The sequence below is a fragment of the Panthera tigris genome, chromosome A2 (genome assembly GCF_018350195.1).
Source record: "Panthera tigris isolate Pti1 chromosome A2, P.tigris_Pti1_mat1.1, whole genome shotgun sequence".
Classification (NCBI taxonomy): domain Eukaryota; kingdom Metazoa; phylum Chordata; class Mammalia; order Carnivora; family Felidae; genus Panthera; species Panthera tigris.
In genome coordinates, this window is record NC_056661.1 from 160,064,628 (window position 1) to 160,088,788 (window position 24,161).

At 47.2% G+C, this 24,161-nt stretch overlaps 2 protein-coding genes across 6 annotated transcripts in view; one reads left to right on the forward strand and one right to left on the reverse strand.

Annotated features, from left to right (window-relative positions):
• Positions 1-214: 214 nt before the first annotated feature.
• On the reverse strand, positions 215-13,984 carry LOC122236349 (basic proline-rich protein-like). Its single transcript, XM_042977226.1, has 4 exons — positions 13,877-13,984; positions 5,091-5,299; positions 4,113-4,996; positions 215-491 (listed from the first exon to the last, which is right to left on the reverse strand). Exons 1-4 carry the CDS (start codon positions 13,982-13,984, stop codon positions 457-459), a joined length of 1,236 nt encoding a protein of 411 aa, XP_042833160.1. The 3' UTR covers positions 215-456.
• CUL1 (cullin 1) overlaps positions 4,717-24,161 on the forward strand; it is a 104,657-nt gene continuing 85,212 nt past the window's right edge. Inside the window, exons 1-2 of one of the 5 annotated variants that reach the window (XM_042974589.1) lie at positions 6,106-6,268; positions 7,084-7,122. The gene's annotated coding sequence lies outside the window, so the exon portion shown is untranslated. Of the gene's footprint in view, positions 4,811-4,967; positions 5,105-6,105; positions 6,269-7,083; positions 7,123-18,894; positions 18,951-24,161 lie in introns of those variants that run through there. The other 4 variants (XM_042974601.1, XM_042974575.1, XM_042974582.1 and 1 more) reach the window with 4 other exon arrangements.

A 24,161-nucleotide genomic window follows, 5' to 3' on the forward strand; every position in this document is an offset into this window, starting at 1 on the left:
TTGAGGTGCTACTGACTGATCCGTGTTAGAAAAAAAAAAAAAAGCAACCTGATTGAAGTAGTTAATCCTTACGTGCGAATGACTCTTAGAGCTATTTAAGTCTTTAAGAGCCGGATCCCACAAATCTCTGGTGGACTTACAGGTAATAAAAAAACAAGGCCTTTGTGTATTTGTTTATATAGGTCATTTATAAGTCAGGAGTTGAGAAGGTGGGGCTACCTCTCCGATGTTTCCCATTCAGACTTATTTAGTTTGCCACTTGGGTCAGTAAATTTCTGCTTCTCGACTTATATACACTTACATTTAACATCTTTTCTCGTGAATTACAGTAGTAGAGGATTTAAAAATCTGCTTCTTCAAGGATGTATGACTTGTCCTCAGTGGAAGAAATGTTGATATCATTCCATCTCTTTCCTGCTTCCTTTGAAAACTGAGCTGGTTGAAGCTGTATAGTAGTTACAGCAAGTGTGTAGTTATTTTTCTAAGAGGAACTGGTATTTCCAAAAAAAAAAAAAATCACACATCATATACATCTCATGATTTGGATTAAGTAAACGAATTTCATTGAAAAGTGTTTACTTGGCTCCTCTGCCTTAAAATACGCTCTTTCAAAATAAGACTTATTGTAATATGTCCTAATGCTAATACCAGAAGTTTTAAGGTCATACAATTTGACACGTTAACGTTAGATCAGTGGTTCCCAAACTCAAGTCACCAGATTAGCTCTGGGCAATTCTTTCTTTTTTCTCTTTGTCGTCATCATCAGCATCATCGGTTATGTTTATTAAGTATGTAATTTACAACAACCTCCTATGAGAACATTTATCACCGCCTTTTCATAGATGAAGACACTGAGGCACAGAGAGATTAAGTAACCTGCTCAAAGTCACCCACATCATAAGTAGTAAAGCCAGGATGTAAACAAACTCTGGCAGTTTCAAATTCCCTCCCTGCCCCTGCCCACCCAATTTGGACTCAGTCGATCTGGAAGGAGCCCTAAAATCAGTATTCAAGTCCCCAGGTGATTCTGAAGCAAAGGCAGTTTGGGGAACCATCCCATTAAGTGAACTTACTTTGCACTGGATGGCTAATTCCTTACGCATGTCTTAGAAATAATAGCTCGGGGCGCCTGGGTGGCTCAGTCGGTTGGGCATCCAACTTCGGCTCAGGTCACGATCTCACGGTCCGTGAGTTCGAGCCCCACGTCGGGCTCTGGGCTGATGGCTCAGAGCCTGGAGCCTGCTTCCGATTCTGTGTCTCCCTCTCTCTCTGCCCCTCCCCCGTTCACGCTCTGTCTCTCTCTGTCTCAAAAATAAATAAAATGTTAAAAAAAAAAAAAGGAAAGAATAGCTCATATGGCTAGTCCAGTGGTGCGGTACCCTTTCATTGGATCAGTAAACATATATGTTTGAATATTCTTCAGTGTTCTTTAGGGACAATGCTGAGGGGCCTGGTGAACTTTAAGAAATACTGCATGACCCAAGGCACAGACCATCTAGTTTAAAGGCACTTGTGAGAAGTTGGCCATTAGGAAGAGATCACAAAAGCCTGGGTAGAAGGTGCAAAGTAGGGTTCCTAGAAGGGGATGTGAGCTCAAAAATGGGAGCAGGGTTTGCAAACGTATGAAAGGAAGAGGGAAATTTTTCTGTTCAAGGAGGAAGCAAGCCCTCAGAAGTAGTGCTTTAAGGCTGGTATTTATGGGCCAACAAATAGGCCCAACAAGACTGGATGAAGTTAGGACTTCCTTTTGGGAGGTGGCTGGAAATACATTTGGAAAAGTAAGTTAGGACAAGATTCTGGTGAACCTTAAGTGCCAGGTCAGAGTAACCCTATGAACAACGGAGGGCGGCAAGGGTGTGTATTAAAAAGTTTGAAAGGACAAAATACGAGGGCAAAGCTATCAGCCGGGAAAGAACAATCTGCAGCCAGTCACTGCGCAGGCTGGAAGGAGAGAGAAGAGATCAGAACCAGGAAAACGATGTTGAAGGACATTCTAGCGTGGGAAAATATCTTAGAGAAAGAGTGGATACACATGGACCGGGGAGTCACTGGATCGGGTTATGCCATTGACCAAGCTGAGTGATTTGGAGCAAATTGCCTACTTTCTAAGTCCTGGGTTTCTTCGCTGGAAGATGGGTATGATTATGATAATTCCTGCTCTCACAGACTGAGCGAAAACAGACAAAAGATTTCTCTAGGATGGTGTCCGGGATGGTGACAGGTCAGAATTTTGAGTTTTCAGGTCCCCGTGACTTAGAAAATGGAAGACATTTTATGGAAGACAAGGAAAGAAAGGGAACCAATACTTGGTGTTTCAAGAATTATGCAGGAATTATAAACGCATTACCCTTCACAACAACCTTAGGAGGTAAGTATTTCTATCCCCATTTAACAGTTGGCTTAACTAGAGGAAAAGAGAGTCGTTTGGGTATAAATCAGGGTCTGCCTGAATCGAAAACTTGGGCTTTTTGAACTTCATCATATGGCTTTAGATTTGTAAAGTTCTATTTTATTTCACTGGTTTATACCTAATGTTCTAGTCCGAGACTATTTTGAGGTTTGATTCTGACATCTAGCCAGGTAATCATCCCTCCAAACTTTGTGTCATCTGAAAGGCGGCCATCAATTTTGCTGAGATGGGGGAGAAAGTTGGAGGAAGGATTTTTGGGAGTGGAAAGAGAGTAGACGCCCTTGATCTATTAGGTATAAGTCAAGGTTACCCGCCTCAAGTAGATGTGTAGACGCAGCCTGGTCGTAAAGTGGCTATAAAAGCCAATGGAATAGTTTAACCGGCTAAGAATGATAGCGCAGGTGGGTGGCAAGTAAACGATACAAGCCAGTTAACCACCAGGCACCGAGGCAGGGAGAAGTAGAGAGGGTGGTGTAGGTGGATGAAATACTTCCACCAAAGAAAAGTAGAAAATGGGAAAAACAAACAGTAAAGGGAGAGTTGGCCGGTATATTAGCGGTGGGAGGTCAAAGACAAGGAGAACATGCTGAATGCTAACATTGAAGAACACAGGTTAGGAAGATGGAAATGAGATAGACCGTTGTCGGAGGAAAGCACAGGCTCCAGTAAGGGGAAGAAATGATGATATCAAAGAAGCCATATAGGTATAGTGGAAACCATCCTCCGCAGGGTCAAGCCTCCCAGTTTTAGCGTCCATCTTATGGCAGGCCCATAAAAAGTTGTTAAATACATCGAAGTGTTCTTTTGACGGGGTAATCTATTTATTTTATTATTTTTTAATGCTTATTTATTTTGAGAGAGAGAGTGCAAGTGGGGGGAGGGGCAGAGAGAGGGAGACGGTGAATCCCAAGCTGGTGCTGCCCTGAGAGAGCAGAGCCCAATGCGGGGCTTGAACCCACAAACCGGGAGATCATGACCTGAACGGAAGTGGCACACTTAACCAACTGAGCCACCCAGGCGCCCCTACAGATGCGGTACTTCTGAAGGTACTTAGATGTTGACAAAAGACCACATTTCGAATAGAGGGAGCCACGCGTTACCAGTGGGATACTTCTAAGAAAAACCCATGTTACTCAGGACAAACTGTGGACTCTGAGGGGCAGCTTTTGCTCGGGGCCTAGGATTTCGACCCCAAGGGGGTCCTAGAATCTCCGTCCTGTTTTGGTTTGAAGCAAAACGGGAAGTGACATGCGCCCGCATCTTTCACCCAGCTGGGATCATTGGAAATCCTTTCCTGGTCATGGAATCAGCCAGCTCTCTGGCATGTTGGGAACCGTGATATTGAAGCAGGAGCCCCTCACTGAGCCCAAGTCCATGCTCTCTCCACCCTCTCTCAGCAGAGGAAGCCCAGGGGCTCTTGGTGCTCCAAAAATTAGCGTTTAGCGTGTTTCAGGTACCCAAGTGACAGTTAATCCCGACCGAATGCCATTAACGACTCCGGGTTACACCTGAAAACAGTATTTTTTTAGTCGCCTCACCCCATCCCCACCTGTCAATCCTTATTCTGTTCTTGACTGGCCCCCCACCCAGATTAATGATAAGGTGATTCTCGGTCGTTTGCCAAGAGAGACTTGGTCAAAGAGTTGACCTAGGGGAGCCTCGCTAGCTTTTCCTTTAGAAACGGTTTTAAAGAGAGACGCACACACAGAGAAGCGCAGGCTTTCAGGCGCTGCGGGCCACGGCCTGCGGGGGCAGAGGGGCTCGAGAACCCACGACACGTTTCTCTGAAGCCGGTGCCCGGTTTTCGGGGCCTCTTGCCCGGCCCGGACTTGCTCGACGGCCCGTCGGGGATGTTGCGGGGGTGGGGGTGGGGGGTGCGTCTTCTTAACCGGGTGTCGTGGCGGTGGTGTTTCCATGCTGGTTCGGGGCGTTGTGTGGTGTGTGCGCGCACAGCGGAGGGGCGGGCGGAGGTGCAAGACCCTCTCTTCCAGGGTGTCCTGGGGCGGTTGCTCCGGTGCCCCCAACCTAAAAAAGGTGACCCCCTCCTCGCGAGGTCCGAAGTGGCGGGAAGCCGGGTCCTCAGAGGCTCCCGAGGGCGAGGGAGGCTCTAAAACCCGGAGGAGGAGCCGGTGCGCCGGGGCCGGGGAGGGCGCGGGCGCCCAGGGGAAGGGGCCGCGGGCTTTCAGGTAGAAACACGCTCCCGCTCGCGGGGCCCCGGCCGGCGCGGGGGGCGACCCCGGGGCAGTGGCCGCGCCGGGCGGGAGGTTTCCGGGCCCCTCCCGCGCCTCGGGCTTGTGGGGAGATGGCGGCGACGGTTTCCCGGCTCCCCCGCCCCGGACGCCGATGGCGGTGCGTTCCGGCCCTCCCCCACCAGCTTCTCCCCCACGGTAGCCGGAGCCGGTGAGGCCGGGAGGGCGGGGAGCCGAGGACGAAAGGCGAGAGGGCGGAGGTTGCGTGGTGCAGGCGGCGGCGGCGGCGGCGGCGGCGGGAGGAGGGCCGGCGGGCGGGCAGGGGAGGAGGAGGAGGAGGAGGAGGAGGAGGCGGGAGCCGTGTCGCACGCAGCTCCAGGCGGGGCAGCCCCGGCGGCTGAGGGACGCAGCCAGACCTTGGCGGGACGGGGATTTAACCGGGGCCCGGGCTCAGCGACCAGGTGGAGACGTCGCCCGAGCCATTTAGGCACCAAGGGAAATGAGGGTGAGTGGCGGCGGCGCCGGGGCCGAGGGGAGGCGGCGGCGGCGGCGCAGGCCCGGGCCGGAGCCGCGGTGTCGCAGTGACTGGGGCCGCGGCGGCCGAGCCCAGGCGCCCGGCGAGGCCCTGAGCCGCCGAGCCGAGCCGCGCCGCAGCGGGGCGGAATGGCGGCCGGGGCCGGGGACTCGTGGGCGGAGGACGCTGGGGCGGGAGGGGAAGCGAGCGGGGCCCGGCCCTGAGTCACCCCGGCCGGCTCGGGCCTGGCCGGGCCGCGGCCCCGGACGAGGGCTCCGAGCGACCAGGCCTGGACTACGCACTGGAGGGGAGGGGGGGGGGGAGGGAAAAAAAAAAAAAAAAAAAAAGCCCGATTCATCGCGCCCGAGGCGGCGGCCTGGTGGCGCCGGCCTCTCTCCTGGCCGCGACCGGCCTTGGGCTGCGGGGCTGGGCGGGCGAGCGAACGGCTCGGGGCAGCCCGGGCGTGCGCGCCTCGCCCCCCCCTCGGCCCCTTTCGTACGGCGACCCCGCGGGGCGCCCGGGCTGGTGCCCCTCCTCCCCCCCCCCACCCCCTCGGGACCGCTAGTCCCCCGTGCGGCGCTTTTCCCCCCGACTCGTGCTCTCAGGAAAGTACTGGGCTCGCGCGCAGGAGGAGCCGCGGAGCCGGGCTGTGCTTTCCGGTTCCCCGCCCGCAGGCTCTCGGGGTCCCCGCCTGCATTGTTGCGACTGTGCAGGACGCTATTATTGGGTCACAGTCGCCCCTTTGCCCCGTTCTCTCGGGGGAGCGGACCGGAGAGGGGCGCAGGGATGTGAGTGCGGCGGCCGAATGAGAAGGAGGTTCCCCCCCCCCCCCCACTCCGCCCCGGTGCCCGCGAGTCGGGCCGGGCCTCGGCGCGCCCCCGGCCCTGCGCCCGGCGGGAGCGCGCGCTGACCCCGCAGGTAACCCGGGGCGCCGGCGTGGGGCGGGGTCGCCGGCCGCCTGGTTCCGCCACCTGTGCCGCGTTGGGGTCCCTGGACGGAACGGCTGAGAGAGAGGGAGTTGCTTTAGGAACATTCCTTGAGACCGATCCCCAAAGTTAAGGGTTTTCTCTCTTTAGCGAGCTCTTTGCCAAAACCGGGATTCTCTTTTCCGATTGGATCGCTGTTGTTGCTTTTAGTTCGTAGCTGGCGTTAGTGGTAAGTGTGCAAATACGGAATTGCAGTTAACTTAACTCAAGTTATTTATGTGCTGTGTGTAGTTGCCCTTCCCCGAAGTGGCATTAAAACAAAGTTAGGAGTGGAGTAAAATGGTCACGCTGTTTTTGAAATGCTCTTATTCCGAGTGGCAGAAGGGGAACTAAATTCACTTTTTTAACTTTAAGCCCTGAGTTTTTAGGACCTAAACTGTGTGCAGTTTTAAGTTTAAAACCTCGTCTTGTGGCCACCTTGCCTACCTGATTTTCTGAGATCCTGGAGAATTTATTATGGCTTGTGTAGCAAACTAGGAAATGTTTGAAAAGCAAAACCAGTTTTGTCAGGGAATTTGGGGGTCGGATAGGAGATTTTCTTTGTTTAAAAAGGTTCTTGGATATTAGAATTTTTTGGTTTTTTTTTTTTTTTTTTATTTTTTTACTTGGCATGCTGTTTGTTGCTTTCCCTGGTAAGAGGAATCGCATTTCCAATTCCAAAGCACACAAACTTTAACCCTAGGATGCCCATTTGGGGGGGTTTCTGGAGAGTGCTCATTAAGTTTGAGACGGGTGGCTGAATTACTCTCTGAAAATATTAAGCTTTTTTTTCCGTGGTTGGCGCCATCTTTTAAAAGCAATTTTGCCAGAAAAGAAAAACACGGTAGTTAGCCTAGTATTTCAATTTCTCATGCCTCCCCTCCGAGCCATGCTCAGCTCTTTGCAGCAGTGTCTCCCAGTCCTAATGTCTGGGAGACCACATCAGGAGGCCGAAGGGACCCACGAATGCCTCAGCTGATTCTGCAGTTTCCTTCCACCTTACAGCCCCTAAGACTCCTTTGCGTCTTGCTGAGTATCCACGAGGTAAGTAACTTAGTGTTGATTGTCATTACAGCCTTCACACTTTTCAGACTATGAAGTCCTTGAAGGCAAGGGATATGCCTTATTTGTGCACCCCCACAATAGGATAGACCTCTGCCGTGGATACTTCGGTTGTTTTTTGAATCAATAAATCCCAAACAGTTCTGATCCCCGGGCTGTGGCCACTTCTGATGGGGGCTGCAGAAAGCACTGCGCTTGTGCTGGTAGGAATGCAAATTTCATTACAATTGCTGTTAGCCCCAGGATCGAATACAGTGCCCCAAAGGAAGAATGCCCGGGTTTTCTTTGTGGAAATCCAGGAAAGTGTTAAGAAAACAAGTGGCAAAACTTTAATTAGCATTTTTCTCCCCTTCAGAACTAGTTTTAAGGTGCAGCTTTACAGTTTTTAAAAAAACTTTTTATTTATTTATCAATTGATCGATTGCAACAAGATTGAAGTATTTTCCGCCAGGTTAAGTATTTGCAGCCTTGCCTTTGAAATGAAATCCCTTGGGAGCTGAGGCCCTTCCCTGTTGAAGAGCTGAGGTGCGCCCAGCGGAGGTACTGGAGTCTGATGTGACCTCACCTCTCCGAAAGGCTATTCTTTCCTTGAGGCCCTTTTTTGTTTGTTTTTTTGGTTTTTGTTTTCTGTTTTAAGAAACTCCCTCCTAGTATCCCCAGGAGGCACAGGGGGCCTTTCTTTCAGCATCGAAAATTAAAATGAAGGTACTTGAAATTTTTTTATATTCATTTTTGAGAGACTGAGACAGAGGGTGAGGAAGGGAGGGGCAGAGAGAGGGAGACACAGAATCCGAAGCGCCCCCCCCCCCCCCCCCCCACCTCACAAACCACAAGATCATGACCTAAGCCTAAGTCAGATGCTCAACCGACTGAGCCACCCAGGTGCCCCAAAATGAAGGTACTTTAAATTGAGGGGCTGTTACTTGCCATTCTTCAAGTTAAAAATCAGGGCCCCCAGAAACTTAGGAATGTATCTGTGTTTTTCTTCTTTGCTGTTTCAGCCCCACATAGTTCCCAAAGCCCCCGGCCTTCTATCTTCAGCAGTAGAGTCAATCTGGAATATGAGGTCTTCAGGGGAGCATTGGCTTATTTCGAACTTCTCATTGAGATGTACCTAGAGAAAAGAGTGTCCCATTTTTAAGGGCCAATTCTGGGTTCACCTTGCTCTTTTTACTGATACCTGGTACTTTGTCAGTAAAGTGGTCATTTGTTTTTCAAAACTGAGGGGCAAACATTAAATGAAGAGTAAATGAAATTTGGAAGGAAGGCCCTTATGTTTATTAATAAGGACTTTCAGCTCCCTGTTTATAACACGTATGTTCAATCATGCTTTAAACAGAATTATGATGCCTAATGATGTTAAGGTTTTTTATTCACACAGATATTTTCCCACCATATGTATGTTATTTATTCACTTATTTTTGCCGAGGACGTTTTGCATAGAACATTTTGCTTGGTAGAGAAGACCTGGGGTCTGATTCCAGCTTAACTTTGCTGGGCCTGTATTTCCTTATTTGTAAAATAAGATGGTTTTTAATTGATACTATTTTAAGACTTCTTTAGGCCTTCAAAGTGTGTGGATGCCATGGGAATGTCACAGCTTTTAACAGCATTTGAAAAACTGTCCTCTAAAGCATAATCTTACTCATGTGTGAAAAACAGACTTGTGAAACCTCAGTTTGATAGTCATTTAAATTTTTTCCTTTGGGCAACTTGGATCAAGTAAGCAGAGTCCCCTCACTGGCTTCCACTCCCTGCTCCAGCAACACTATGGCTGTTTCCCCGTGCTGGGCTTTTGTCCCCTGCTTTTGCTCGAGCTTCCCCTCTGCCACCTGACGGACTCTTGCTGCTTCAAAATGGTTCCACTTAGGCCCTGACCTCTTGTCCCATCCCATCCAGGGCTAGGAGTCCCCCCGCGCTCCTCCTCCCCCCCCCCCCCCTTTGCCATCCCATGAGGCCTGGCCTGGGTCCCTGTCCCAGCAATTTACCCTCTGATTGGACTGGGTGGTTTCTCCCCCTAGATGGACCTCCGTCAGGGCTGGGAACATATGCCATCCATCTGTCCCCTGCACCTAGCACCCTGCCTGTGTCTACATTCATTTAACTCCTACTGTGTTTAAGAACAGACTCCCACCTGGAATTTTTACCAGACTTCATAAAGTGTGGGTACCGCTGCCTAATCTACCTTACAGCATAGAGCTAAAGAAACTGAGGCTCTGAGTACGGAAGGTCAGACCTAGTAGGTGGTGAATCAGCCTAGGACGAGGCGGAGAGACTCCGGAGCTCAGGACTGCAGACAGCTGCTTCCTGAGTGTTTTCTATGAAAGAGGAGAAGAGATCAGAATGGAAGTGCTTTAAAGATTGATAACCCATCACGACAGCCGAATTCATTGTGCAGCACTCTGCTTGACCGCCAAGAATGCTTATTTTTCTTGGTCTTTCAGCAACTGGTGGGCACAGAAGGAGAGTCATTAGGCACTAATGGGATAGAAGTGAAAGGTTCAGGGGGCACCTGGGTGGCCCAGTTGGTCAAGCGTCTGACTTCGGTCAGGTCATGAACTCATGCCAAGTTCAAGCCCAAATCGGGCTCTCTGCTATCAGCACAGAGCCTGCTTCAGATCCTCGATCTCCCTCTCTCTGCCCCTTCCCCTTTTGCACACCGTCTCTCAAAAAAATAAAAAGAAAGAAATGAACAGTTCTGGAACTTCAGGACTGTTAAATTGGATGTGATTCATTGGCCTTGCAAAAACGTATAAAAACCATTTGAAGACTGTTCAGATCTAACAAGTTGTGATTTTTAAAAAGGCCTGTGTCAGAAAGTATTTTGGAAGACCTAGAATGAGTGTGTGCAGCCATTTAAAATCTTGTGTGCATGAAGTGTGTAGGCGCTGGTGAAAATTGCAAACTGGTTGTAATTCTAGGGTGGTGAACTCGTGTGCTTTTTAATGGCTTCCCAAAAAACGTTTTAAGAAACAATAGATAGAAAAATTTTTTAAGAAACCAAATGATCTTAAGATGGCGAAAGCCTCTCCCAGCACACTACCGAAAGTAGGAACTGTAAGGGAAAACAATTCCTGTAAAGGAAAAAATCAGAATAATTAAGTTTCTGGATGTTAAAATGCCAGAAACAGAAGGACAAATGGCAAACAGAGATATTATAAACTTACAAGCAATTTAACTTTCCTTACAGAAAGAGGACTTGTAAACCAATAGGATATAGAAGGCACCTTCCTCTGCCATGGGGAAAAAAAAAAAACGCGCAAACTAGTACTTTCTAAAAGAAGGGGCAGGAAACACGGAAGTTTCAGCTCCACCAGCAGTACTCCTAGAAATGCCAATCAGGGAGATCCTGTTCTTAAAAATTTTGGCATAGAAGAAAACATAAACCGCTTCAGGTGAGGATATGGAGAAACAAGCCCACTCGTGCGTTACTAGAAAGAGTAATTTAGTATGACTTTTCCGAGAGAAATCTGTTGACACAAGCTTACAAACTATGTGTGCCCTTTGAAATCACTCACTCTAAAATTTAAGAGCGGAAATGATGAATAGATTGATGCTCTCATGAGGACACTTATTTAACACCCTCATTTGAGCGTTTGTTGTCAGTGTTTTGCTTTTAAGGACAATTATTTCATCATTTTTAGATAACTTTGCATTTCTGTAATTCTGTATTAATGATTATTCCCTGAGCATCAAGTGACAGAAACATGCTATAAAACCATTTGTAGGAGCGCCTGAGTGGCTCAGTCGGTTAAGCATCCGACTTCGGCCCAGGTCATGATCTCGCGGTCCGGGAGTTCGAGCCCCGCGTCGGGCTCTGTGCTGACAGCTCAGAGCCTGGAGCCTGTTTCGGATTCTGTGTCTCCCTCTCTCTCTGACCCTCCCCCGTTCATGCTCTGTCTCTCTCTGTCTCAAAAATAAGTAAACGTTAAAAAAAAAAAAAATAAAAAAAAAAAAAACCATTTGTAATGTCTAAAATTTTAGGGTTGTGGTATGTGAGTACATACCTTAAATAAAAAGATGACAAACCAAAAAGTCATAGTGGTGATCTCTGAGCAGTGGATTTATGGGCTATTTTTAGTTTAGTTTTTCTGGTTTTCATTTTTTCCTCCCGTTTTCTACAGTGCACGTGTATGTATAATACGGTGGATTAATTTGTAAAAACGACCACAGAAAGAACAGTGGAGCTGGTGGGTCTCCTTGGAGCGAGGCGGTTCTGCTTGGTTTTGCGTGGAAATGGCCTTGGTGTTGGCTTTGCGCGCCGGCGTGCTGTCACTGACGGTTCAGTGTGTGCGGGGAGGGCTGCCCGATTTCCCGTTCTTTCCCCCACACCTTCATCCTTCAGCTACTTCAGGTCCCCTCACGGTTCATGCTCTCCCTGAAACCACCTTAATCTCGTGAAACTCATAATTTTGAGATTTTAGTAAATTCTCACACTGGATTCGTTACTGACCGGTTGTCTTCGGTGTGGAAGCTTCCTTTTCTTGGTGATGCTGTGAGCTTCCTATCCTTTTTTGCTGACTTCATAACTCCTAGTATTGGGTGCAGTTTTAAATTGAGTGTGTATTCTAAATGACACAAATGAGGAATGCAGTTGGATTTAGGAGAAAAGAGGTACATAGAAGAAACATGGCACCAAATGCCAGCACTCAAATGCCTTTACTATGTAGGTGTTAGTTAACCGTGTCGTGACTGAAGTAGTTAAGTGTGCCCGAGAACCAGCCGGAAGTCAGGACATGGGGGAAAGGCCGGAGCCCAAACCTCCCTCCCTGCTGGATGGAAGGAGGCCTGCCTTCCTTCCGGCCCAGAGTCCAGTTGTGCCGGACCGGAGAGAAGTCGAGTGCTTCACCACCTGCGGGAGGGTGGAGAAGAGGAAGTCCCAGAGTGGTGTTTTCTGACTTCCACCATGTGAAACATTCAAAATCCAGGAGGTTTCCTTGTGGGTTCATCTTAGGTGTAGTAACACCACTTTTTACTCAGCATTTACTCAGCGCCAGAGACCAGGCTGGACCCTCGTGGGTGACTTTGGAGCTGCTCTCCCTTGGCTTTCTGCTCCTTGGAAATGCCTCACTTGGGACGGAAGCCTCTCCTCCACCTTCCTGGTTGATGGTGAACTTGGACGCAGTGCCGGGACATTTTACCCGGGTTCAGAGACTCCCCCGGTCAGCGTCTCCTATTTGACACAGTGAAGAAAGAGCACCAACAGGGGCCTCAAAAGACACAAAGGCGGGGTCGGGGGGAGGCTTAGTGATGGCGGTAGATACTCAGCCTGTTGAGCAATTTGCCCAGTCTTCCCTTCAGTGGTACTTTGTAAATGTTCTGTGTGTTGGTGACTTTGCCGCGTACGGGTTGTTTTTTGATGTCTGTAGGTGAGCTGGGGCATTCCTCTGGTGAGGCATGTCATACAATCAGCTTGATATTGTGAAGCTTCATTTGCTTTTGTGGGGTTTTGGGGCGTCACTTTTATCACGAAGGTGTTCCGCTTTACACGTTTACTGCATTTTCACTGTTTTCATTTGGAGCCGTATTTGTCCATCTGTGTTCTGTGACATGTAAGTGACGGGGGTGAGAGAGAAGATCTGTGAATAAATAAATTTAGGAAATACTTGGTTGCACACTCAGGGACCTTTGACATGTTAGTATATGTTGCTCTTGTCACAGGGAGATCTAGATCTTCCAGGGGATATATGTCTTCCAGGGTGTGTATGTCTGTGTCCGTATAAGGTGGACCCTTAATACAGCCTTTGAGGGAAGAAAACCCTTCTACCATATTAAAGAATGTGTTTTGTTTTGTAGAACACATTGATTTTAGACTCATAGGTGACAACATGCCTTGAAGTAGCAAGTGATCTCAGTAAATCGACGTGTTCATTTTTGTCGTGTCTTTGGCAAGCACCGATAATGGAGTCTGGAGGCACTTGTGTTCTTGGGAGCACTGTGCGCGAGGTGCCGCAGAGCCTGGGATCCTGACGAATACGGTTAGGTGTAGAGTTGTCTAGAAGTGATTTCTGCTTCACTTTATTCCGTGTCTGAATCCTAAATGCTCTTACAGGAAGTATCTTAAAACAATTTTTTTAAGCACATGGATTAGCATTAATTTATAGTCAGTGCTGAGGAACACCAACACAGTCAAAGCGTGCGTCACCCGACGTTTTCTTGGTGGGGTCCTGCTAAAAGTACTTTTTAAACCTGGAAAATACTGGTTTATGGCATTCACTACAAAGATAGGTCAAACATTTTTTTCTTTATAACTTGAAACTGCCTGGACTGGAAATTTCAGTCCGTTGAAAATCAGAAGTGGTGTCCCTTTACGGCCCTTTACGGCAGGATTCTTCCCTGCTCTCTCCCATGGGTTCTCCTGCATTTCGAGCTCGGTGGTTTCCAGAGTGTGAACAGTGTTCTCAGGAGGTGTTAGGCCGGATTAGTTTGGGAAGCATAACCAGGTCTGTTTTCTGGAGCATTTTGGCCTTTTTCAAGGAGGGAATTTAACAGGCAGTGATTCCCAAAGTTTTCAGCCAGTTCACCCCCCCCTTTTTTTTTTTTTTTTTTTGCTTGAAAGATCTCTTGACATTAGCTTCTGCGGAGAATATGTTGCTCTTCTAGTTGTATCTTTTCTTTTAGTGGACGTTCAGGAGCTCTCTCCTGACTTGATTCTCTGTTCCAGTTTATTTTGCTGTGGGGCTTCCCGGTTTTGCTTCCGCGGAGGTAGTTGTGATGCTTCTGACCGTTGGCTCACTGGCTCCTGCGGAGCTCCATCCACACTGACCTCCCGACACGTCCTCAGGGCTTTCGGTCCGGCTGCCCGGCCCTTAATCCGCTCCCGCCTGCCCCAGGCGACTCCCATCTCTCGCTCCCTGCACCGGGCCCAACTTCTCTCTCACTAGCCGCCTAGCAGAGACTCCATATTCCGTGAGCCAGCTACCCAGTTCTTCCTCCACAATGCTGTGTACTCGCACCTTCCTTTTTGGTTCCAGTGCCGGCTTCGTGACCTCCTCGCGCTGCCGCACCTGTGTTCAGGCTCAGCCGTGTGTCCCGCGAGGAGAGCCTGCCCCCAGTGCGGCTGGGAGTCCCCGTGGTTTCGTGGATTGGGCTCTGCTTGCGGTTCTCGAGCGTCCTCCCGCTTGCGATCCCCCCTGCTCCCTGGAAGCTCAGAAAAACCCTGCGGCCCCGCGCTGGGCGCAGAGCCGCAGGCCGCCCGCCTCCCCGCTCCCGGCTCCCCGACGGGCTCCTAGACGGCGGGCACCAGGGGCGTGTCGGCCGGCCCGATGCTTCTGGAACACAACTTAATGGCGTTCCAGTAAATCAGACCGGTTCGTGGGAGTTCTGTTAACTTTGAGATTTTACCTATGATGTAGACATTTTCTTCTGATGAGCTGATTTTTAGAAAATGTCTGTGGTTGAAGGATTCACAGACTGTTAACCAACAAACCATGGTGCACTAAAATTTCCTTGTGAACGTTTGGGTGTGGTGTAAGGTAAACCTCCGACCTGTTGCTTTGTTGGTAGATGTATCAGGTGAGTGTGCGTGTTTGTTCGTAGGACAGTAGATTCCCGTCACAGCTGTAGTGAAAAGCAATTTTAAAACATTCGGATGACTGTGTTGGCAGCAATGAATGGAACTGCAGTTTCACATTTAAAAAAGGATTTTTTTTTTTTTTTAACGTGGAGGAGAGGGTTTTGAGGTATTGAAGGCCTAGTATAGACTTAAGTGAACACATACTCTGTGTCCAGTTTGGAAAAAATTGCTCCTAAAATGTGCTGCGTTTTACATTTATGGCATTTATACCTTGCATAAGTTGGTTTCTTTACAAAGTGTTGATGTGTAAGTTTTATCTGAGAAAATTGAGTTGTTTGTGAAGCTCAGGCCCTCTGAAATATCCTTTTTTACACATGTGTTTCCCCCCTTACAGAACCATGAGGGGATCTGGATTTTGTGATTTTGGTGTTCTTTAAAAAATACTCATTTTCAACTGGAAACATGGCTTGATGGTTTTCAAAATAAGCTATTTGATGCATAAGCTTGAAAGCTTTGCTTGAGAAAGAAAAACGTAAGTTAATGAAGTACATTATGTGAAATCAATGTTGGCGGACATTTCTTTGAGGCTTCCCACGTTAGACTTGAGTTTGACAATAAAGACATTAGTACTTCCCCAGTCAAAACTAGTGTGTTGATAGAAATCATGGGGCTCCTGGGTGGCTCAGTTGGTTAGGCATCCAAATTCGGCTCAGGTCATGATCTCACAGTTCACTGGTTCGAAGCCTGAGTCAGGTTCTGTGCTGAGCTCACAGCCTGCAGCCTGCTTCAGATTCTGTCTCTTTCTGTCCCTTCCCCGCTCGTTCGTGTTTCTCTCTTTCTCTCTCTCTCAAAAATAAAACATTAAAAAACTTTAAATCAGTCACAGTCTTAATATGTAGAATGTTCTTTATGTGTATTTATGTGTGGGGTTTAATTATCGTAGAGGTGCAAAAGAGCCACTTTTCTGTTTCTTATTCTGCCTCTAAACAATAACCTAAAAATCACCAGTATCTTAGTGACTACAAAAACCAGTTGTGTGCCCTGAGAGAAATTCACTACAAATTTTTGCAACTAGAACTGTCTTGATTAGGAGCGGTTCCATTTCTTTTTTTTTTAAGGTAAAAATACTAAATGTAAATCTGTTTCAGAATCCTCTTAGGGGTAGCTGATGTTATGGGTGTACCACATTTTTTCCTTTGTTATGCATATGGCAGGTTGTTCTGACTCTTCGTGGGGAGCAAGATTAAAAAACAACACCAAAAAGCAACCCTCACCTGCCTTCAAGAAAAAAAAAAAACCCTCTGTTACTGAAGGTCATCATCAAATGGCACGTTTTCTGTGAGCTCAGATGATTTACTCAGATAATTGAGAGACTGGATTTATAATTTAATTACATTTGATTGACTCAAAGCCCAGGTTCGATACACGTATATTATGTATCACTCACATAGCTTTTCTCCAGTATTTATAATGTCAGAAGACATAAGTACTTGATGTTGTAATAGCTACTAAGGACTTTCTCAACAAGCTGGTATTTTTCGGGACAGTGACTGAACATGTACGCAGAAGGGGGTGCAGGTCTGACAGGTGCGCCCACAGGAGCAGTAGGCGAAATCAAGCTCCTAGAAACCCTGGGAATCAAGACCCTCGTCCAGGGGCGCCTGGGTGGCTCAGTCAGTTAAGCGACCAACTCTTGATTTCAGCTCAGATCATGATTTCACAGTTGTGGGATCCAGCCCCGTGGGATAGTCCCCCCCCCCTCTCTCTTTTTTCTCTGTCGTTCTCTCAAAATAAATAAAGACTATTGTCCACGCACCAGAAACATTTCAGCTAAAGGAAGGTGATTCTTGATTTCTCTTGGTGTCTTCAGTAGGGTGAATACATTTTTAGAGTGTATTCAAAGCAAAATGTAAAAACCCTACATCAGATAGAGTGTTGAGGTAGGACTGTGTGTCCTTTTTAAACCAATTTGTAGCGAAATGAGAAGTGTCTTTCAAAGTTCACCTAGCTCAGGGCGGTTGCTGACCAGAATTTTTGACTCAGGGTTGATGGTTTGAGTAGCCGCGGCGAGTGAAGCAATGAAAAGGCTTGAGAAAACCCGGACTAGGTGACGGTCTTGTTCGCCTGGCGATGCGGCAGCTTTGGCAGCCTGCCTCGTGGCCGATGCCGGTTAAGGACTTAGCACTGACCCACGAGAGGGAAACCGTTCGCCCCGCGTGCAGAAAATTGGGCGAGTACTTGAACGCCACCGTGGGAACTAGGAGTTGAGACTTCATTTAAACGAAAGGCGACAGGCAGTTGTGGTAAAATAAGCACCTCTCAGTGAAGCGGCCCCCGTGTATGAACCTCCCCAGGGAGGGAGAGACCGGCCCCCTGCACGCGGCCCCGTGATGGTGCCTCGCCAGCCAAGGGCGCGTGTCTGCACACGCACGGCCCTGTGGCCTTAGGATGTTTCCTGGACCGCCAGCATCCCGCTCACCTCCAGGGCCCCCGTGACTCGCTGTGTGTATCCGTTAGCCTGGGTCCCGAAATTGCTGCGGCGCCAGCACGGAAGAGGAATCTCTTGGGTGCCGTTGAGCACTGAAAACTCTTCGGTTGTGGGTTTTCCAGCCTTCGTGGCTTCAATAGGACAGCAACGCACCCGTTAACTGGTAAGATAGGTAAGAAGCGTTCTTTAAGCTGGCATTTTAAAGCATCCTGTTGACCATATTTGGTGGTAGAATGAAAGATTCGGGTGAGTTTTAAGAGAGAAGGAGGAGGTCGATTGCAGGGCACCTGGGTGGCTCAGTCGGTTAAGTGTCTAACTTCGGCCCCCGGCATGATCTCACGGTTGGTGGGTTCGAGCCCCGCGTCCGGCTCTGTGCTGACAGCCTGGAGCCTTCTTCAGGTTCTGTGTCTCCCCCTCTCTCTGCCCCTCCCCCACTCGTGCCCGCTCGCTCTCGCTCGCTCTCTCTCTCTCTCTCAAAAATAAATAAACATGAAAAAATTAAAAAGATTGAGATTTCAAAGAAAATTTGAGCTGTTAGCAACTGGATCCCCAGGTCCGTCAGAATACAAAGCTTCCACCTTCTTGATGACAGATACCCTTTGAGGGGAATCTTTGGAAAGTACTGCTCTTGGTATTATCGGTTATCAAGGGTATGAAGACGTTTCAGGCAACATTAATTTACCTCATTTTGACTTAAAAAAATATATATGATCATGCTCGCTTTGACGTTTCTCCCCTGAGAAGTTTTTCGTTGTATTTTAAATTTAAGTACCACTGTTAGGAATTTCAAGGACACCTGATAACCTTTGTAGAAGTGTTACTACAAATAAAAACAAGTGTCTCCCACGTGCAGGGTGCTCTTCTAAACATTGTATTTATGTAACTCGTCTATTGCTTTCAACACCCCTGTGAGGTCAGTATTGTTTATTGCCCGTGACACATAACTATAGGCACAGAAGGCGAGGAATTTGTGCAAGCCCACATAGCTGGTTGGGTCGTGAAGCTAGAAAATTGAAGTCTACATACGTTTATATATTAACTACAGTATTTGAAAAAGTCATGGCCCTGTGTAACCCCAATCCATGCTTTTTTTTTTTTTTTTTTGAGCGAGACCGAGCACGAGTGGGGGAGGGGCAGAGAGGGAGACACAGAATCCAAAACAGGCTCCAAGCTGTCAGCACAGAGCCCGATGCGGGGCTCGAACCCACGAACCGTGAGATCGTGACCTGAGCCGAAGTCGGACGCTCAACCGACTGAGCCACCCAGACACCCCCGATCCACGCTTCTTGAATTGTTTCTACAGTAGGAAATATATTTTATGGGGAAAACCCGGACATACACAGGCATAACTGAGATAAAAGATGCACTGAGTAATCCTTACCTTCTTGTTACGTTCTGTGAGCTCTTTTTTTCTATTTTACTTTATTAAAAAGTTCCGGTTGCCATTTACAAAGTTGATCTCGTGATCCGCACATCAATGAATTGTAGCCCTCAGCTTGAAAAGCGTACATGTAGATAATCGTGATTAAATCTGATGCCGTTTTTCTTTGTTTTAAAGCGAACAGAAGTGCTTGGAAATAAAATACACGGCAGCACCAGACGAGATCCTTGAATAAATCTGCGGGAGCGTTGTGCCAAAGCTGAGATCTGAAATTCAGTCTTCAGCGGTGGAAACCAGTTTCTGTGGACAAACCCGTCAGTCTGTGCAGCACCTGTTAAGTAGTAACAGGTCTTCTGTGGGTTTCCAAGTTTTCTAAAGCACTTGACACTGGCGAAGCTCGGGTCGCCCTCCTTGGAAGTCACGTGGTAATGAAAGTAGGAAGGGTCTATGTGCTGGCTGAATGGAGGTTCAGTTATGAATTGAATGATACTTAGGGCTTTGAGTGCAGTATGTGGATTTTTAGGATTTGAAAGGACTCTCTTGGTTTAAATGTTCAAGTACTTAAGCTGAAGAAGAAAAATTATTTAATGCCTAAGATGTTCAGAGGAGAAAATTCTGTGCTTAATGACATCTGAAATTTCTCATTATTACAAAATCCTGTGTGTGGGTGTGTTGGGGAATGAATTGAATTAGCATGTGCACATATTTATAATTAGAAAGACAAAGATTGAACACGAGAAGGCAGCTCTGTTGATTCATTTGGTACAAGTGTGAGGGCCTGCTAATTTCAAACCTCTGCGAGTTTTTAGAGAGCGGGGAAAGGCTGAGAGAGAACTAAGCTGTGAAACTTGAAATCCTTTTGTGCTTACCCCACCCCACAGCGGTGAGTCCTGGCCTTGTTTCTTAACTTTTTTTAAAGCCATCGCTGTTAGATTTTTTATGGCTGGTTTCAGTAATTCTTGTCGGAGCTGTGCCTAAGGCCTCTACATCCTGTGAACGTACCTCCTCTCAGCCCCAGCTCTGCCTGCAGGAATTGAGAGCACCCGTCCGCGGCTGGGTGACAGCATGTCCGTAGTAGTTCTGCGTGCCAGTGGGCTGCGTGGGTTTTGTGTCGGTTCGTGTTAAGTATCCTCGGAGATCCAGGCGTCTTCTTAAACCCTTGGAGTAGCAGACTCACCAGTATCTTCCGGAGCTCTTGCGGTGCGCCGAGGCCTTGCGTTCGGTGCCGAGGACTCACCTGTGAACGAGGCCCAGGCCCCTGCCCCCCAGCCCCGGCCTGGTCCTAGAAGAGACGTCCTGTTTTCAGAGAAGGACCCTTCGTTACTGCTGCGTTTTCCGTTTTGGTAGTAACAGAAAGAAGTGTCCGTTTTCTTTACCGAAACCTCCGTTACTCAAATAGCAGGAATTCTTAGCAAAGTAGCCTAATTTTGAATTCAGGAAAGCAAGCAAATACGGTATTTGATATTTGCTTTTTGTTTCCTCACGCTTTCCAGATTATAAAATATAAGTGTATTTCATGAATGAAATAGGAAAATAAAAAATGAGCCCCTACTCTCATTTTTTTTCAAAGACTTCCTTTTTTTTTTTTTAAAGAGCAGTTGTAGGTCCACAGCAGAATCAAAGAGGAAGGCACAGAGATTTCCCACATACCTCTGCCACATACGCAGCCTCACCCTGTTAATCAACATCTTGCACCAGAGTGGTCCATAACCTACATTGACACATCAAAATTGCTCAAAGTCCGTAGCTGATGCTACCACCTACCTTGGTGAGGTACATTGTATGGTTTTAGACAAAGGAATAGTGACCTGTCTCCATCATTATAGTATCATGCAGGGTAATTTCACTGCCCTAGAAATCCTCTGTGTTCTATCTCCCCCAACCCCAACCCCCTGGCAACCGCTGATCTTTTCACTGTCTCTGTAGTTTTGCCTTTTCCAGAATGTCCTACAGTTGGAATTATACAGTGTGTAGCCTCTTGAGATGGGCTTCTTTGACTTCATCACATGCCTTTAAGATTCCTCTGTCTTGTCGTGACCCAAGAAATAGTTCATTTCTTTTTAGTAAAGAGTAATACTCCGTTGTCTGGATGTACCACACGTTAGTGACTCATCCATTCATCCAGTGAAGGACGTCTTCGTTGCTTCCAACTTTTGGAAGTTAAGAATAAAACGTGCAGGTCTTTGTGTGGACGTAAGTCTTCGGCTCCTTTAGGTGAATAGCAAGCAGCGTAGATGCGGGTCATAGGGTAAAAGTACGTTTAGTTTTCTGAGAAACCAGCCGATTGTCTTCCAAGGTGGCTGTACCATTCTGCATTCCCACCGGCTGTGTACCAGGGCCCCTGGTGCTCCATATTCTTAACCAGCATTCGGTGGTGTCAGTGTTCCAGATTTTGGCTATTCTAATAGATGTGTAGGAGGTATCTTGTTCTAATTTGCATCTCCCTGATGACACATGATATGGAACATTTTTTCATAGGCTCGTTTGCTGTCTGTATATCTTCTTTGGTAAGGTCTTTCACCCATTTTTTTTTTTTTAATGTTTATTTTTGAGAGAGAGAGAGAGAGAGAGAGAGAGCCCGAGCAGGGGAGGAGTAGAGAGAGGCGGGGAGACAGAATCTGAAGCAGGCTCCAGGCTCTGAGCTGTCAGCACAGAGCCCGACGCGGGGCTCGAACTCACAAACCGTGAGATCATGACCTGAGCCAAAGTCTGACACTTAACCAAGTGAGCCACCCAGGGGCCTCGGCCCATTTTTTAATCAAGTGGTTTTCTTACTGAGTTTTAAGAGTGCTTTATATATTTTGGTTAGCAGTCCTTTATAAAATGTGTCTTCTGCAAATGCTTTCTCTCCCCCTGTGGCTCGTCTTCTCAGTCGACATTGTCTTTCATAGAAGTTTCAAATTTTCATGAAGTCCAGTTTATCAGTGATTTCCTTTGTGGATCGTGCCTCTGGTGTTGTATCCAAAAAGGCATCACACCCAAGGCCCATCTAGGTTTTCCCCTGTGATCTTCTGGGAGGTGTTTCATTTTGCTCCATTTTTATTTTTTTTATTTATTTATTATTTTTTTTAACGTTTATTTATTTTTGAGACAGAGACAGAGCATGAACGGGGGAGGTCACAGAGAGAGGGAGACACAGAATCTGAAACAGGCTCCAGGCTCTGAGCTGTCAGCACAGAGCCGGATGCGGGGCTCGAACCCACGGACCGTGAGATCATGACCTAAGCTGAAGTCGGACGCTTAACCGACCAAGCCACCCAGGCGCCCCGCTCCATTTTTATTTTTAAGGAAGGTTTTACAAACACTACATGAATAATGTTTGACATATTAAAAGTGTCCTTGTATCTATGCACTTAATGGGTTTTCATCATTTTCAGACTGAAATCAGGTGAATTAGATGGGTCTTTAAGGATCATCTCCTACCCCCTTACTATATTTTTAGGGGGAAGAAAGCAAGCTACCATTTGGGGGAATTTCTGCAATGGGCCAGGCAGAGAACTAGGCATTTTTAAATCTGATTTATGTCTCATCTGAATCTCCAGTTGGTATTTGGGTCTTTAATTTAAAATGAGTTAACAGCATTAGAACTGGCATTGTTGAAGGAACCACATGTTGCCTTCTAAGTGAATGTGATTGGCAGCGCTCACTGGATTTTGATTCTCTGTAGCGGATGGCATGGTATTTTCTCAATCCCACCTGGAGGTGAACTGAGGTGGGGGGGGGTCATGGTGAGATCACCCAGAGGACCCCCTTGTAGAGGGCAGTAGGAAGCATGAATGCAGGCAGAATATAGTCAACTTTCTATCAGACTTTGAATTCAGGGTTACGTGAAGTTCAGCTGTGAGGCTTGCAAAGAAGTTGTTCTAGGAGACCGCTGTTGTAAGTCATCCTCGTTGGTTGTACGTTATTTTTGAATAAGGTATGTGGTTTGTTGTAGAAGCTGAAGCGTGCTGGTTGTCCTGTGCGTCTTCATTTATACGTTTGTAATATTCATGCTTGTATGCTGGCTTTAGAACTTCAAGGGAAAATTCGTGTCCTGCTCGCACTTTTATTCCGTCATGGTAAATGGGGGTGATGAGTCAGCACGTGGTCCCAGCTCGTCCCAGGAACCCCCTGCGACACCAGATACCAGGGGAGGCAGGCCTCTGGCAGGCTCCACATGGAGTCCGGCGTCCTCTCACGTCACTCTGAGCAGCGGGCCGTTTGCGCCTGGCTGTCGCGCGGCTTCTGCTCTGTGGGAGCTACATTCTCGAAGACCACCGTTCCCTGGGACTAGTGCAGTCAAGTGACTTTCTCCTCACAGACCTTTTCCTTGATGTTTCGCAGACCTTTGACGCTGTCGAGGGCTGGAATTTCATAATCCTGCCCTCCCCTGGCTCCCTGGTTCTCCCACCCGTGTGTTCCCTCTTTGCAGCGCTCTCTCCTTTTGGTGGCTGAGAGGCAGGGACTCATTTCCCCTGTGTCCTTTACGTGCACGCTCTAGTCGCCACCTTTCTTTGTTCTTTATACTTTGAAGATTTGATCTGCGTTGTTGAAGACAACTTACATTTTTGTAAAGTACTAAATACATTTCTTCAGGTGTGATTTCCTTTGGAATCCGGTTCTGTATTTTTTAACTGCCTTGGGTGTTTCATTTTGGTGTTCTTTTTTTTTTTTTTTTTTTTTTTAAATCCCATTCAGTGTATGAAAAGGAAGCTCTTTATTTTCCCTTTAGGTTTAGGCTTCTAAACATAACATTTTCTTAATAATATCACCTTTCTCTCAGGGGTTCTCTTTAATCCCTTTAACCCTTGGGGTTTTGCCAGTATGAGAACTTTTTCAGTAAGTGTTGAATTTAGTGATATTAAAAATTTCATAAAGACAGATTTATGAGTGGATGATCATCATTTAACCTAGAACTGCCATGAGACTTGGCGCTTATGAGTTCATATTTATTTACAGTGTAAATAGTATTTATTTTTATGAATACTTATTTATAGTGTTGATCCTCTGGCTGTGTCAGGAGAGCATGGGATGATGCTTGATCTTGGGGTTGTGAGTTCAAGCCTCATATTTGGCGTGGAGCCTACTTAAAAAAAAAAAAGTACAATTATATTGTTGCCAAGTGATTGCCTAAAGCAGGGGGTGTAATTGGTTGAGATTCCTGGGAGACACAGATGTTTTATAACTTTTTGTTTAATCATGAAAGATGTTAAATAAAGTACAGCAAACATGCCTACCACCGAGAATTACACGTTAACCCATTTAACATTATTTCCTACTTACGGTGTGAGTGGGTTTTATAACTACCGTGATTCCAAAGTAAGTATGAGCATAGATGATACTGGCAAGAACTGTCAAAGAATAAGCAAAGTATCTGTGCGTTTTTGGTGGCACAGAGGTACTGCCATAACTACTCTGGTCTGTTACCCACATTCACGATCGGAGGAATTGCCAAGTTTCAGCTAGAGGTTAGTGGAAAATAGGACGTACTCTTTCCCCATCTACAATCACAATCACCCCGAATTCTGTCCATGGGCCCCCCACCTCCACCCTCCCCCATGGGTAACATTCTTACTAGTTTTTGGTTTACCCTCCCATTTTTTTTCTTTCTGAAAAAGAAAAGCGTAACGTGCTTGTTAACGTGCGTGTTAGCA